General features: G+C 39.1%; 1 protein-coding gene across 10 annotated transcripts in view; it reads right to left on the minus strand.

Moving 5' to 3' along the window:
• Nucleotides 1-228: 228 nt before the first annotated feature.
• APC (APC regulator of WNT signaling pathway) overlaps nucleotides 229-17,096 on the minus strand; it is a 131,681-nt gene continuing 114,813 nt past the window's right edge. For all 10 annotated transcript variants that reach the window (XM_070377180.1, XM_070377175.1, XM_070377182.1 and 7 more), the window contains 5 exons: nucleotides 16,687-16,826; nucleotides 15,962-16,039; nucleotides 15,319-15,435; nucleotides 9,506-9,720; nucleotides 229-7,828 (listed from right to left, as the gene is read on the minus strand). In XM_070377180.1, coding sequence (XP_070233281.1) covers nucleotides 1,231-7,828; nucleotides 9,506-9,720; nucleotides 15,319-15,435; nucleotides 15,962-16,039; nucleotides 16,687-16,826 — 7,148 coding nt within the window. In that variant the 3' untranslated portion in view covers nucleotides 229-1,230. The remainder of the gene's footprint in view (nucleotides 7,829-9,505; nucleotides 9,721-15,318; nucleotides 15,436-15,961; nucleotides 16,040-16,686; nucleotides 16,827-17,096) is intronic.

The following is a 17,096-nucleotide window of genomic DNA, read 5'->3' on the forward strand; positions in this document are numbered from 1 at the left end:
GACAGAATTCTATTAAGAAAAAAGAAATGTTCTTTGTGGGCCTATTGTGTTCAATGCCCATATGCAAGGCAGTTCACATTGCTATTATATGAATTTAAAAAATCAACTCCAGCGGAGTAAGAAAAAAAAGTAAACAGAAAAATACTAAACAGGAAGTCCTAATCACACATTCAAAAAATTTTCAGGAACGGTTAAGTGCCAATGCATGGAATGGTTAAATGCCAACAATCAGCTTCAATTGTTTTTTATTACAGTAAGAGGAAGTTTACTCTTAAATGCATAGAATTTGAAGAAAAAATTTATATAAGCTTTTAAAAGAGGCCCTTTTTGACAGTTATTAATACAAATGTGAAATAAGACCCTTCAAACAAATATTTCAGTAACAGTTTACATACAGCAATAATTTATTCTGAAATGTTCATTTAGTTTCTGTTGAGACACGATTCATGTCTCAATAATAAAAGAGCAGCCATCTCACCTCAAATACCAGAATATACAACAAGTTACAGCATAGCAAAAATTCTACCTACTTTCAGATGTTCAGGTAAAATAGTATCATTCAATGTTTTACAGTTACACAGATTTTTTTGTTTTGCGCACAAAATAGTGTAAGTTGTTACACTATAGCTATCTATATGCACATCATGTGACCACAGAACTGTTAATCATTACTTCTGAAATTGAACCATCATTTTCATTCATGCAGTAAAGCAAAGCAGGCTGGGTAAACTTGTTCATTGGGAACCATATTACTGTGAATTTCACAGCCACATGATTAATAATGATGTTAGATGGACTCTCAAGGACTAGAACAGAATGTTTTTTTGCATAAATACCAATTTCTCCCTGATGTAAGTTTAGTCAGTTTATTATCTAGAAATGATTGATAACAGCAATATATCATATCTTCTATCTGTAGTGTTATTTTAAGACAAGCAATAATTAAAGGATGCTGGGATGGGATGCTACTTAAATACATGAAAAACATACTGTACAAATATACTTGGCTTTACCATTTTCTTCCTAACTATCAAGAGTGCCTCCCAAAATATGACCAGTGAAGACGAAGTATACTATCAAATATGGCTTCCAGAACAAAAACCCTCTAACAAGAATCAAACCTATTTACAAAATTTTTCAGTCTTTTACAGTTTCACTTGAAACAAAATTTCTACATAGCAGTTGTAAAGAACACGTATCACATTCTCGGTTTCATCCTTCCAGCTCTTTTCACACAGATGTCACAAGGTAAGACCCAGAATGGCGTTTAGGACTTTGAGTCCCGCTGGGTTCTGTGCTGTCAGGTTTTGAGTCGCGTTTCTTTGTGTTGTTGCTCACTGGCGTTGGGATCTGAGACGGTCGGGCTGAAGTGCCATCTGTGCTGCTCTTCCTTGGGCTTGGGTTGTAATTAAAAGGACTCACCCTGGCGGCGACAGTCCCACTTGGTGAACTGTGCTTGCTTGAGCTGCTAGAACTAAATGGGGTACGCTCGGCTATAGAACTTTCACTAGTCTCGGATGCAGGGACAGGGTTATTACTGTGTCCCGGTTTTGTCTCAGTTCCTTTTTGGTCTGGAGGATCTACCTGAATAAAGGAATTCAGGCGGTTTTCCAGACCCATGGTGCGTGTAGGGGCACTACCATTGCTCACATTTTGTTTTCCCTGATTATCTTTTGAATCTTTAGGGTTCGGGTTTCCCTTTTCTGAAACAGTGTCAATCACGGGGGGAGTATTTCCTGTTGGAGATCTTCCAGATCTAGGGTTGTTAATGGGGCAATCCTCAATTCTCACCCAAACATCCTCTGTTTTAGAAACAGCAGGTGCCATTTGATAAATCAGAGTCTTTGATTCAGCACCATTTGCAGCACCTGAAGAAGTGGTCTGAGAAGTACTATTTGTGGGAGAAATTTCACTTTCTTTTATTTTTCTCCATGTTCCTTTTGTGGATACCTGGTTTTCTTTAGTTTGTTTGCTTCCTGAAATAGAGTTCACTTGTTTTTCGTCCTCACTTTTTGCCTTTTCACTAGATTCTGATGAAGCAGAAAGAATTGAGGATGAACTTCCAGTTCTTCTCCAAGTGCTTACTCGAGGAAGTGATGATGAGTGTTTGCTGTGCTCACGTTTCCAGGTCCCTGACCTATTGATGGGAAGTCTGGAAGGACTTTCGGAATGAGAGCGTGCTATATCATGGCGCTTTACTGGTCTTCCATCATTATACTCTATGGTGGGACTGAGGTTAGGTGGGAGTTTTCGCCATCCACCAGACTGAACAGACGAATGTGTAGACAGAGACATATCAGGAAGGGAAGGACTTAAAACTGGAGTATGAGCCTGGGACCGTGTGGGAGAATCGGGTCTGGAAGATGGAGAAAGAGATTCAAATGAAGCAGATTCCTCCAGTTTTCTCCTTAGGGTTGGGCTTGGAGCTTCTTTGATGAAAGTTGATTGGCGTACTAATACAGGTCTCTCTGACCTATCGGATTCACTTCCACTTGACTTTGTTGAAGACATTCTAGAAAGTTCTACTTTTTTATTGGATCCATTACTATTACTCATTTGATTTAGCCCTTTGGAGGCAGATTCACTTCTTGGGATACCACTGCCATTCTTGGATAAGCCTGTTTGTTTGGTGAGGTTCTGCTGGCTCATCTGTCTGCCAGGAGATGTGTAAGACATTTTCCCAGAACCTGAGGACTTAGTTGAAGCAGTACTAGGGGATGACGTCCTTGGTAGTTGAGATAATTTGTTAGGGGGACTTATTCCATTTCTACCAGGAGAGATTGAGTTTCGCCCTGGAGACTGCATTGGTCTACTTAATGGTTGCTGGGCAGGTCTCGAAGGAGTGGAATCTCTAGATCCTGATCTAGAAGGTCCTTTGTTTGATCCTGCTGTCTGGGATGCCTGCCTTGTAACAGGGCTTAATTCTGACTTCACTGATGGCTTGGTTCCTCTGGGAGAGGTGGTAGCCGGCTGACCTTCACTAGGGCTTTTGGAGGCTGGAGTCTTGAGGGGCGGGCCTTTTTTAGAAACTGGGCTTGTACTTGAAGAGCTATTCCGAACTCCTGGAATATGAATCATTGTCCTACCTCGAGAGATTGAAGGCATGTTTGTTTGAAGGGGCTGTTTCATTTGGCTCGAAATTTCCGAATTAGATCGAACTTTTCCAGTAATCAAACTTTTATAAACCTTTTTGCCTCCTTTTATTCCTTTATTTTCAGATTCTATTTTTTTAGTTTCCAATGTACTTTTCTCCCCAGGTTTTAGAATTCGTGGACCTTTATTACTCGTAAAGGGTTTTTCTTCTTGATCAGGTGTAAGATGAAATGGTGATCCCAGAGAGATACCCGATTTCAATGAAAGGATAGAATCTGAATCAGATGAAGCTTGTCGAGATAAACATGCAGCGGCAGCAGCTTGATGTAAACTACTTACTATGGAATTTGCGCCTTCCTGAATAGCTTTCCAATCAAAATTTTCTGAATCTGGGGATAAACCATGTTCTGAATCTGGTCTCTGTATATCTTTCAAATCGAGTGTCAAATCTTCTGCTAATATGCCACCCATATTTCTGGGACTATGTTTTTCATTATCAGGCTTGAGCCTTGAAGGCTTTTTCTTTTTTGGCATTGCAGAACTTATACATTCCTGCAGCAGGTCATCTTCAGAATCAATACTAAGAGAACTGAGAGAACTGTTTCTTGAGAAACAAACAGGGGTGTCTTCCACGTGAAATGATTTAGGAGCATAACCTGAGGCCTGTGGTTTACCTGGTTCTCCCTGTGAGGCAGGGGGCTCTGTCTCTTTGATAGGTTCATTTTCCTTGTTGTTGTTGTTTTCTTGATCAATGTCACTAAGAGAGCTTAGAGAGGAATTTCGAGAAAAGCAAACTGGAGTATTTTCAATAGCGAAATTCTGTAATTTCTCATCTGTTGCTGCCCCTCTGTCTGGTATATCTTTGGAAGACTGGGGAAAAGTGGACTGCTTCTGCAGCACGGGTTTAGACTGACCTCTATTTATTGGCTGCTTTGTAACAGCTGGTGTCTTACTAGCTGATTGTTGGTTTGAGGTTAGTTCTGTGTGGTTGGTCACTTTAGCTTCTGATTCTTTATTTTCCTTCCCCTTTCTTAATTCAGCCTTTTCCCTGGAAAGGTCAACATCATCATCATCAAAATCTAGAGAACTCAAAGAGTCATTTCGTGAAAAACAGTATGGAGTGCCTTCAATGGGCGTGTAATGATGGGGTGAATCAAAAGTAAAACTTCCTCTGACTCTGTCTTCATTATTTGGCAGTTTATCATTGAAGTCCTTGGAATTATTTTTCAAGTGCTGTTTCTTTGAGTCTTTGTTTTCCGAGAAATTTCTTTCTGCATTTAGATTATTTTTTGAGTCTGTATTTTTTCTTACACGTGTCCTGTATTCAGTATTTTGTGGTATAGGTTTTACTGGTGAAGTAGGTTTCTTTGTCTTACCATCTAATTGATTTTTGTTAGTTCCAGATGAAGACATAGATGCTTGCTGGACCTGGTCCATAATCTTTTTCACACGGAAAGGCTTGTGACTTTTTCCTTTGGGCATGGCAGAATTAATGCATTCTGCAAGAATATCACCTTCTTCTGTTTTGCTGTCATCCAGTTCAGGTACAGTGACAGATGAGGCTTTCCCTCGTTGAGCCTCATCTGTACTTCTGCCTTCAGTAGGAATGGTATCTCGTTTTTCAAATTCACTTGACTGTGCCCCTGCTCTAACCCCTTCTCCAGCAGCTAACTCATTTGGAGGGGATTCTATCGTTAGATCACTCAGAGATGTAGCTGTGGAAAAGTTTATAGGTGTCCCTTCTACACAATACACCCGTGGCATATCATCTCCTGGTGTAAAACTAACATGCTTTTGTGCCTGTAACCTGTTTTGCGATGGCAAAAGTTTGTATACAGGGAGCTGACTTGGTTTCCTTGCCACAGGTGGAGGTAATTTTGAAGTAGTCTGGGCTGGTTTTTTGGCTTTGCGTGAAGATTTTGTTGGCATGGCAGAAATTATACACTCTTCTAGTATTTCAATATCATCATCATCTGACTCATCTAAAAGATCTTTTTCAGAATCAGTGGGTTTTTCTGCCTCTTTTTCCTGGTTTTCATTTGATTCTTCAGGCTGCTCACTTTCTGTTTCATTCCCGTTGTCATTTTCCTGAACTGGAGGCATTATTCTTAGTTCCACATCTTTCTGAATAAATGGCTCATCAAGGCTCAGAGCGCTCAGGCTAGATGAACAAGAAAATCCATCAGGAGTACTCTCTGTGGCAAAATGTAACAGAGTATCAGCCTCTGGAAGAACCTGGACCCTTTGTACTGCAGCATTTACAGCAGCTTGCTTGGGTCCACTTTCTCTCTTTTCAGCACTAGGTGCTTTATTTTTAGGTACTTCCTGCTTCGTTTGAACTGTCTGAGGAGGAGGCGGAGGAGGCGGCGGAGGGGTTTTGCTTCTGCTTGGTGGCATGGTTTGTCCAGGGCTATCTGGGAGGTCACTGGGGCTTATGATGCCACTTACCATTCCACTGCAGGGTTCACTCTGAACAGAGCTGGCAATCGAGCGACTCTCAAAACTGTCGAGTGAACTGACTGAAGTACATCTGCTAAACATGAGTGGGGTCTCCTGAACGTAGTGCTCTGGTGGACTTTTGGGTGTCTGAGCACCACTCTTGGAAGGAGATTTGGCCCCTGAAGAAAATTCAACAGCTTTGTGCCTGGCTGACTCTGAAGACAGACCAGAAGCCTGGAGTCTGCTGGATTTGGTTCTAATGTGCTGTGACCCTGCTGGAACTTTACTCACAGAATCTTCATTTGACCTAGGTCCGCTGTTGTCCTTGATTTCAGCTATTTGCAGAGTGTTAGCAGACTCTGCTTCTTGTGTTGTCTGATCACACCCTACTTCATCTTCAGCAGATGACAGAGACGATAATGAACTGCATCTTGAAAAACATATTGGGGTATCTTCTACACAGTAAGTCTGTATTGTTTCTTGGTTGATAGAGGGGACTTTGCAAGAGGAAGAGGTGGCTTTTGGGGTCTGACCACTTCTGCTCTGTGCTGAGCTGGGATGCAGCTGATTCTGCCTCTTGGCATTAGATGAAGTTGTGGATGTATTCTCGCTGCTTGAAGAGATGTGTTCAGTTTTTGTGCTCTGTCCAGATGAATTCTTTGAGAATGAAAATGCTGGTTTCTGTGAAGAAGGAATGTCTGTGGTGTATTTTAAGCTATAATCAATAGGCTGATCCACGTGATGTTTTTCTTCACTGTATTTTATGCTATAATTGGTTGGCCTCTCTTCTTCCTCATGCTGCCCTTCCTCAGAGTAACGTTCGCTATAGTTGGTTGGTTTATCGTCTTCATAGTCATCTTCTTGACACAAAGACTGGTTCACATTTTGACTAATTCCATGATTAGAGCCTACTCGATTTGTTTCAGATCCATTGGCTGCTCTTGACCTGTATGGGGAAACACATTCTTGCTGCCCAAAGTGTGGTTGGAACTTGAGGTGTTTATCATCAGTGCTCTCAGGATACACGGGATAAGCTGTGCTTTGACTCCTTGATTGTCTCTGCTCATTCGGTTTTATTTCATCTTCTAGTATATGTTTGGGTCTTGCCCATCTTTCATTCTGTGAAGGGCTCTGCCTCCCAGAGTTCAACTGTTCATCGGAATATTTGAGACTGTAATTTATTGGTGTATCTAGTTCTCCATCATTATCATCCATATGATTTGCACTATGTATTTTATGGGCTAGGTCAGCTGGATACTGACCATAGCTGCAAAATTTACTTTCATCATCTTCAGAATAGGATTCAATTGAAGGTTTCATCTGACCTCTTTTACCATAACCATCACTACTGCTGACACTATTTAAACTATCATTTGAAGATCTCTTATATTCTACTTTGGCATATGGTATTGGACATGTTCTGTTTGAGTTTTCTGACTTGGTAAAGTTGTACGTGTTTGCATGTGTGTGGGTGGTAGAGCTTCTTCTTAGTGCATTCCTCTCATCTGTCCCACAGTGTAGTTCTGTGGTAGACCCAGAACTTCTGTCTTCCTGAGAGGTATGAATAGCGGATACTTCTTCCATGACTTTGGCAATCTGGGCTGCAGTGGTAGAAATCTGCAAACCTCGCTTTGAAGAGGTTCCTGGGTTTTCTGTTGCTGGGTGATAGTTGCCTAGGCTAATACCTCGTTCTCTCTCCAGACTTCTATCTTTCTCAGAACGAGAGCTATCTAAACTTCCCCTTGATGAAGAAGAGCTGGGCAATACTGTAGTGTTTAAGTACGGTGATAGGACAGTCATGTTTCCAGTATTAAAATTGTCTGACCTGTTATCATCATGTCGATTGGTGTCAAAAACATAGTCACCATAGAGATTTTGCTTGTGTCTCTGCTTGCTACGATGAGATGCCTTGGGACTTAAATTGTCAATATTGTCAAAAGTTTCTGATAAATGCTGAGCATCTAATTCTGCTTCCAGGGCCTTTTGTTTCCTGACATGTAGAGAAGGCAAACTTGAACCAGGAGACATGATATTGGCATCTTTATACTTTGCAGGTCTATTTGCCATGAGATTCCTTAAAGCTGCAGCACTTCCCATAGCAATCATCTTGTGCTTTGAATGAATGAGGTTCTTGAGCATGCTGACTGCTCCCATGTCCCACAATGCTTCCTGGTCTTTAGGGTTTCTTGCTGAGAGATTCCACAAGGTTCCGCATGCATTGCTGACTATTGTCAAACTGTGAGATTTCAAGTGTTGTAATAAGGTCTGTAAGCAATTATTCTCTCTTAGGATTTGCCTGAAATAAAAACAAGATATTACAAAAGTAAGGTAAAAATCTGTTTGCAGTGACAAATAAAAGGAAAGAGAATACATTTAAATCTAAAGGTAACCGCTAAAACTGGTAACAACAGGCATAATAAAACTACACCGAATTATATTATAAATTTCAAGCACTGCCCATCTCCTTTTGTTCTACCTTAGTTCATTTAATGTTTCTTGTTTTATAGGACTCATCTGTCAGACTAAAAGGTAAAAATGTTCAGTTTCATCAATTCTGCATTTCCTATTCTGACCTAACAGCTTTAAAGATTTTTCTTGAGCAAATATATATTTACTTTACATAGTGACAGAGTTTCTCAGTTTACTGAGTATAAATATATTATGAAAGCTGAACAGGGACTCTGTGGTAATTTAACATCTGGGTGGGTTCCATAATGTTGACAACAGAGACATCTCAGAAGAAGTAGAGAGAATGAATTAATAGATCTTTACAAAGTCAGGGAACACACTGTAAGCTCAGGTCAACAAAATGACTTTTAGATAATCTCTCTCTGGTTTGAATTTGTAATACTGATACTTCCCCTTATAAGTGGTCTTGGGAAAATTGTGTGTGTAGTTTTTCTAAAACTAAAGTGAAAGTTTTCAAAACATTTAAAAGTAACTATAAAAACAAGAGTTGAGAGCGTAATGAATGTTAGGATCTGAAGAGCTATGGCTTATTTAATGCATGGTAAAATGAAGTTTAATGAGAGCATAGTCAGCTCTGCTGCTAAGTCATGTCAGTCGTATCCGACTCTGTGCGACCCCATAGGCGGCAGCCCAGCAGGCTCCCCCGTCCCTGGGATTCTCCAGGCAAGAACACTGGAGTGGGTATAGTCAGCTCTAGTGGGCTTTAAAACTGATAGGCAAAAAGGTACAATAAGCTTTAGCAATGGTAGCTCTCTCAGCAGTCCAGTAGACACCTGAATGCTTACTGAGTTTAAGAGTTCTTCCATGAGAAGAGGAAAGGGCGGCAAGGCTTGTAGTTTGTGCATCAAAAACTTACAGAAAAGATGTTTACATTCTTTACAAAGCCCTTTTACTACAAGTACCCCATAGTCTTTTTTTGAAAATGAGAGAGGAACAATACAGGATAAAATAAATAAATACACTGTGAAAGATACTATATTTTTGTTGAGATAATGCAAAGCCCAAGTTGTGAAAATGTATGCCTTGCATCTGAGGTGCTCTGTTAGGTTTCACAGTTCTAATAAATTGGATGAATGGCTGTTGGCTGAAAAACATTTTGATTACTGATGTTATGGCTCCACTAGAAAAATGTGAATCACTGTACTTTCTGGATCATAACAACAGTTTTTTTTTTTTTTATAACCTCATATTCCCTTAATCCATACTACATATAGGAAAGGATTTTGTTCTCTGTAATATTTATGGCTTTCATTTTTTATTCTACACATGGGTTATATCTCTCAAGTCTCATTGGTTTATTTTTAGACATCTTTGTGATACTATGAACTTTTATTAGCATAAATGTTAATGAATAAATCAGGTATTAACAGTTAATAGTTTCATTGTCATAAGTGTAATTTGGGTCAGAACTTGCATAATTACACAAAACACTGCTCAGTTAAGTCTTTCTGAAGATATGAATCTTACAAATTCATTTAAAAGTAACAATAAACTCTGTATTTACCTGTGGTCCTCATTTGTAGCTATCAAGCTGGATACATTCCGTAATATCCCACCTCCACTTTCAATAATGGCTAAAGTATTGGTCTGGCTGCGATAAGTGAGAGTGCCAACCAAAAATGCAAGCGCACCATCCACAGCACATATGTCAGCTTTATTCTCAGTGCAGTGTGCTGACAAGTTCCATAAGGCACTCAATACACTTTTGAGGGTTGATTCCTATCAAGAAACAGAATATGTCATCTAGTTAAGAGTTGTAACTATAACTCTTAGAACGTCTATGCTTACTTCTATAGAGAAAGCTCTCTCTCTTTTTTAAAAATATCCCCTTGCTGCCCATCCTTTACTGGTAAAGCATTAGGAACGCCTCACTTAAAAAAACTTTCTTAAAATACCAAACCGAACTTAAGACACTGATACCCCATGAAACAAGCAGAACACAACATTAAGACAATGACCATCACATTCGTCTAAACAATGAACGTGAAGTGTTAGAGGGTTCACACTTGTCTCACAGAAGCTTATACTAGAAAATGAAACAACTGATGTGCATTCTGAAAAGATAATATTTTCAGGATAATATAAACTAGAAAAGACCCTCTAAATGGTGATTTGAAAAGATATCCAGACCTATCCTTAAATGAAAAGAGCAAATTGCAGAGAAGTATGTACAATATTGTTTGTATAAAAATACACATCCATATTTATGTGTGGTTGATGCAAAAGTAACAATTTATTAAAATGGAAGCAGACTGGAAATACTCCAATTTCTTAAAATCCTCGAAGAAACAAAGTCATTATAAAAATGAGAACCCCCTGATGTACAGTATCATAGTAAACTGTCAAATTATAACTGCCAGAGAAAACACTTTGAGTATGCAATTAAGGATGTTTGGTTAAAACTTTGCCATGCTCCTGACAACAGTCTTCTTACTAAAAATCAATCAGGGAACAAACGAACATTCATTAGAAACCTACTCTGTGCCTATCACAGTTACAGGTACTCTAGAGGATACAAACAGAGCACCTGACACTTGCTTTGAAGGTGCTGTTTACTTTGGGGAAAAAAGACAGTAACACTATACTTAAAACCAAGGGCTCTAATGAAAAGACTACTGCCATGGGAACTTAAGTCAAATAAATGAAATAATTTTTGGAGGAGAGCACCTCTGCAGATAAAAAGACATGTACATTCAGAGGAGGCAGGGGAAGTAGAATGAGTAAAGGCATGGAAGTGGGAATAAGCAAGGGAGGACTAAATAACAGAAAGAAGACACAGAAGAAGTCAAAGTCCACGTTGGGAATTTGTGGGAAGTAAGGTCAGACAGGGAAAAGAGGGCCCTGAAAGTCACGGCAAACATTTTGGGCTCAACCCAATCAAGAGCCATTGTATTCTCTTCTTCAGGATATTAAATGAATAAAATAGATACTATTTACCTTGAGGCAGAGAAGAAATGCTTTCACCACTGAAGATGTGAAAAGGACAATAGCTCAATTTTAATTATAATGTGATTGAGGAAATGGGACAAAGTATCTTGAGATCAGAAAAAATGGGAACAGTTTAGAGGAGTGAGCTAAACTTACAACTGACCTAGAGATGAGAGTTGAAGGTAGGAAAACAGAAGTTGCTCTCTTTGGGACTACATGTAGGGGGCCAAGGGTTTTGTTTCAAAGAAGCTTTATAGTTAGAGGAGACAAGATGAAACGATTAGATGTGGGAGGTATAGGTAGTCAAAACAAAGGGAGGAGGTTCAGTGAGGTATGTGATCAAAGGTATCAAATGCAGGTACAGGTAGAAAAGTGATGTCCTAGTTAACTATAAATCTAGATTTTTTGTTAGGAGCAAATTTAGAAACGACTGTTAGGAAATGAAGGGAGTGACTACTTGACTACTTGTTCAGGGCTTTGGTTGTCACAGGAGACTCTGAAGAAGTTGGAAGAAGCAATGAAAATGAACATTTTTGTTTTTATTTTCAAAATATTGGGCTTCTTACAGATAAGTGAAACATTAAAAAAGCCTCCTTCTCTATAAGCAGTAGAGACAGTATAGCGGAGAAGAGTAAGGGAGAACAGTTTTGAGTAACAGCAATGCCCAGAGCACAGGGTGCAGGTGAAGGAAAAGACTCTGCTGTGTAGAAGAGGAAGGGCCAGTGAATGAGGGGAAAGAATGCAGTGCACGGGGATATGGAAGGAGTTTTGGTTCTTGTGGTTGTGAGGAGTAAATGAAGTTGAGAATGAAGAGCTGACAAGTTAAAAAGAGAAGGAATGTTCATATTGGCTGTTGCACTGAATGTAGAAAAAGATGGAAAAAATAAATTCTAATACCGTTAACCAGAGCAAGACCAAACCAGAACTGGATAGTATAACTTTCTGATGGGCTAGCTTTTCTAAGATTGGGCTTACATTAAAAAAAATTTTTTTAATTAATTAATTTTAATTGGAGGCTAATTACTTTACACGATTGTAGTGGTTTCTGCCATACATTGACATGAATCAGCCATGGGGGTACATGTGTTCCCCATTCTGAACCCAACTCCCACCTCCCACCTCCCTCCCCATCCCAGCCCTCAGGGTCATCCCAGTGCACCAGCCCTGAGCACCCTGTCTTATGCATCAAACCTGGACTGGCGATCTGTTTCACATATGATATTATACATGTTTCAATGCCATTCTCTCAGATCATCCCACTCTCGCCTTCTCCCACAGAGTCCAAAAGTCTGTTCTTTACATCTGTGTCTCTTTTGCTGTCTCTCATATAGAGTCATCATTACCATCTTTCTAAATTCCATATATATGTGTTAATATACTGTATTGGTGTTTTTCTTTCTGACTTACTTCACTCTGTATAATAGGCTCCAGTTTCATCCACCTCATTAGAACTGATTCAAATGCATTCTTTTTAATAGCTGAGTAATATTCCATTGTGTGTATGTACCACAGCTTTCTTATCCATTCGTCTACTGATAGATATCTAGGTTGCTTCCATGTCCTGGCTATTATAAACAGTGCTGTGATGAACACTGGGGTACATGTGTCTCTTTCAATTCTGGTTTTCTCCGTGTTGGGCTTACATTAAAAATTTATAGATGAATTTAGGGAGAAATGATCTTTAATGATCTCTCTCTCATCTATGAGAGAGAAATGATCTATTCTTCCTTTACAAGACAGGCTATGTCTTGACATTTATTAAAATCCTCTTTTACACTTTTCAGCAGGCTGTGTCTGTTAATCTAACTTTCTTGGTACGTAGCAATTGGTTTGTATGTAGATCTTTGAGGTCCCCGAGTGATAATACAATGAGCTGCTGCTGCTGCGTCGCTTCACTCGTGTCCGACTCTGTGTAACCCCACAGACGGCAGCTCACCAGGCTCCCCCGTCCCTGGGATTCTCCAGGCAAGAACACTGGAGTGGGTTGCCACTGCCTTCTCCAATGCATGAAAGTGAAAAGTGAAAGTGAAGTTGCTCAGTTGTGTCCGACTCTTAATGACCCCATGGACTGCAGCCCGCGAGGCTCCTCTGTCCATGGGATTTTCCAGGCAAGAGTACTGGAGTGGGGTGCCACTGCCTTCTCTGATACAATGAGCTATTCAACAGCAATACAAGTTCCAATAATCTATACAAAAACATTAAATCTTTCTGAAAATACACAAGGTTGATTAGAAAGAAGTCTTAAAGTGTACATGGCACTAATTTTTTTGTATAATTTTAGTAAGGTATTAAGGCGACCAATAAACTGTACTTTGATTCTCCTCCAATTTCCTTATACTCCTTGTAATCCACCCCCAACCCCAGGCAACTACTGTTCTGATTTCTGACATAACAGATTATTGCAGGTATCAATAGTTCATTCTTTTTTTTTTATATAGCCAAATAGTATTCCACAGTTTATTTACCCATTTACCCACTGATGGTCATTAGAATTTTTTTCCTAGGTTTTGGCTATCACGAATAATCTTTATGTGAATAACTGTGTGTCTTAGTGTAAATTTAAGTTTTTGTTCCTCATGGGTGGCCAGGTTGTATAGCAGGTAAATGTTAGTTTGAAAACACTGCCAAAAGTTCTCTCAAGCGGGACAGACAGACCTCAGAGATATTGCAGGTATGGTTCCAGACCACTCCAATAAAGCAAATATTGAAATAAAGCAAGTCATGCCATTTTTTTGGTTTCTCGGTGCATATATAGTTACATTTACATTATACTGTAGTCTATTAACTGTCCAAAAGCATTGTGTATAAAGATGTACATACCTTAACTGAAAAAAACGCTGTCGGGAAAATGGCACTAAAAGACTTGCTTAGTGCAGGCTTGCCACAGACTTTCAATTTACCAAAAATGCAGTATCTGCAAACTGCAATAAAGTGAGGTATGCTTGTATACCATTTAACTTTTCTGCCAGCACTGCAGAAGAATTTCAGCTGTTTAACATCTTGGACAACACATGGTCAATTTTAAAGATTATAACCAATATAATATGTGTAACGGTATCTCACAGCTGTAATCCGTATTTCCCTGATGACTAATGATGCTGAGTATATTTTCAAGTGCTTACTGGCCATTCATAACCTTTTTTTCTAGAGTGTGAATACAAGTGTTCTGCTGATTCAGTAGTGTTCTAAAGGTATCTTTATACAAATCCTGAGTATATTTGAACAGTACTGTTTTCTCCCAGTTTTGAGACATAATTGACATGTAGCACTATTTAAGGTAAATGGCATAATGATTTAACTTACATACATCATGAAATGATTACCACAGTGAGTTCAGTGAACATCTATTATCTCATATATATATATATGTATGTATGTATATACACATACACAAAAATTAAAGAAACAGCAAACTTTTTCCTTGTGATGAGCACTCAGGACTTACTCTCTTAAAAATTTTCATATATAATGATATGGTAGTGTTAACAACATTTATCATATTGTATATTACATTCTATTATGTATTTATCTTATAACTGGAAGTTTGTACCTCTTGACCACCTTTGAACATTATCTTTATTGCCAGTTACTTAACTGAATATTTTTCTTATTTCTAATAATTTTCCAGTTGATTTTCTTGGAGTTTCCAGGTATAAAACAATGTAATTTAGAAAAAAATACATAAATTAAAAAAATAGCCCCAGACTGAAAAGGAAATTCTGAAGAGAAAAATGTAGGCTCTGGGTCAAGGAGGGCTGGTTGGGTGAAAGGAAGCTCAGATTAGCTAAAAAGACTAGCTTAGCTTAGTTCTTCACAAATTTCAATTAAAAAAAAAATCAGCTTAGTTTCTAAAGTAGATATCCCACCTAGACATTACTTCCTTTTGTGAACAAATTATTATTTGATGGATTTTTCATCTTTGGGTCTGATTACCTCTATAAGGTGACTATTAAAATCTGGGGACTCTGGGAGATTGGGATTTGGGCAGCAAGGAATCATCTGGGGGTGATTCTGTCCCTTTTCTCTTACAGGGGACATCTGTAATAAATGGAGACATTTCTGATTATTATGACTGAGGGGAAGGTATGTCAGCATTTAGTAGGCAACGGCCAGGAATGCTGCTAAACATCCTACAAGGCACAGATCAGTACCCCCAAACAAAGACTTATCTGTCCAAGATGTCAACAGAGCTGCAACACCCCGATTTACACTAGGTCACCTTGTACAGTCTTGTCTGCCTTAATACTTGCAGAGTTTGGAGCAGTCTAAGTCTTGGGATTGGTAAGCTAAGAGGGTCAGAAATTAGTGAGTCTCAGAGGTGGGAGAGGGCAGTGAAAAAGTATCCAAAGATGAAATGCATATGGTAATACCAAAAGTTCTCAAAGGTACCTTTTTCACTTCCAAAGCACATTCCATCAATGCTTTCACACTTCCAACTTCACGCAAAGTCTTTTTACTATTTACATCTGCTCTCCAAGACAGATTCCTCAAAACACTCGCAATAACCTGCAAATGGATCAATTTTAGAATTGTTTATAAAATTATTTATACTAGTTGCTTTCTTGCTCTTAATGTTAAAAGTAAGACTGCGTGCATGTGTATTAAGCTGTTTCAGTCGTGTCTGACTCTTTGTAACCCTATAGACTGTAGCCCACCAGGCTCCTCTGTCCATGGGACTGTGCAGGCAAGAATACTGGAATGGACTGCCATGCCCTCCTCCAGGGCATCTTCCTGACCCAGAGATCAAGCCCGTGTCTCTTATGTCTCCTGCACTGGCAGGCAGGTTCTTTAGCACAGGTACCATCTGGGAAGCCCAAAAGTAAGAGTAGAAATCTATCAACAAATACATTTCTTCTTAAAGCTGATATAAGCCAAAAGGAAGTCTAGAATAAAATCTTTGCCTCTATTCTGGTGTTAATGCAGCCACAATTTAAACATGAGATGCTGAATACTGAGTCACAGCTTACATTAACCTAAGTCAGGGTGTTAAGCCACTAATATCCAAGAAAACCACGTGGAATCTGAGGAGTACCTGCTGCAAGTCCTCGCTTTCAGACTGGAGCTGAGCCACGAGCGCTCTCATGCAGCCTTTCATAGAGCAGAGAGTAGCCTGGAAAGTCAAGGGTTACACAGCGTTAGTAACAAGGCAACCTGCAGCCACCCATAAAAGAACTAGAACCATCAATTACATAAATAAAAGACAAATACCCTCCTAATCCTTTGCAATATTCATTCCTTTCTTGGCAAACTGGAAAAATAAAGTGAATAAATAATAAGAAATGATAAGAAAAGGGTTTGAATGTAAAGTCTTTTATTTGGATGGAACTAATATGTGTTTGACACTTTCACCAATCAAGATTTCCAGATTTTTGCTATCATTCCCAAGAACAGTATTTTTTTTTTAATTACTTTTTGGCCTCACTGGGCGGTATATGGGATCCTAGTTCCCCAATCAGGGATTGAACCTGTGTCCCTTACAGCGGAAGAATGGAGTCTGAACTGCGGGACCGCCAGGGAAGTCTGCCCGGAGCAGAGTTTTAAATGTGATTACGTAAGTTCACGTCTGTGTTCCATCTTTTGCCTTTGTTTAGGCATTAGACATCAAACAAGTACGGATATGCAGTGGAATATAAAGTACAGGTTTTTATGAGTCAGTGTTTAATGACGAGAGTGACAAGAAAGTCAGTGAAAAGTAGTCTGTACGAAAAAAAAGCTCGTACCAGAGCCATCTTAAGAAATGGATCTTATAAAACATACCTTGTTGGCTACATCTCCGAAAGTCAAGTTTGTCAAAGCCATTCCTGCATATCGTCTTAAAGTAATACTGTAGTGGTCATTAGTAAGCCCATACATTTCACAGTCCACTTGCAATAATTCTGCAATGGCCTGTAGTCCCCCTAATTTAAAAAGGGCAAGAGGAAGAAGTCAATAATCTAAAATAACACAAATGGGTACCAAGTTTATAAATTACTAGAGAAAAATCTCAAAGAATGAGTTTAATTCTGTCTTCAGAATTACAAGCTACAAAAAATGTTATAAGGCACTCGTGTAATATACTTATCAAGTACAAGTGACAACTACTTCATTTGCTGCCAGTTTCTCCACCCTCCAGCCCCCTGTCTTACTGAGTAAGATGAATATTATACTCTATTTACTGCAATACACTG

This window comes from Bos mutus, chromosome 10, assembly GCF_027580195.1.
Source record: "Bos mutus isolate GX-2022 chromosome 10, NWIPB_WYAK_1.1, whole genome shotgun sequence".
Taxonomy (NCBI): domain Eukaryota; kingdom Metazoa; phylum Chordata; class Mammalia; order Artiodactyla; family Bovidae; genus Bos; species Bos mutus.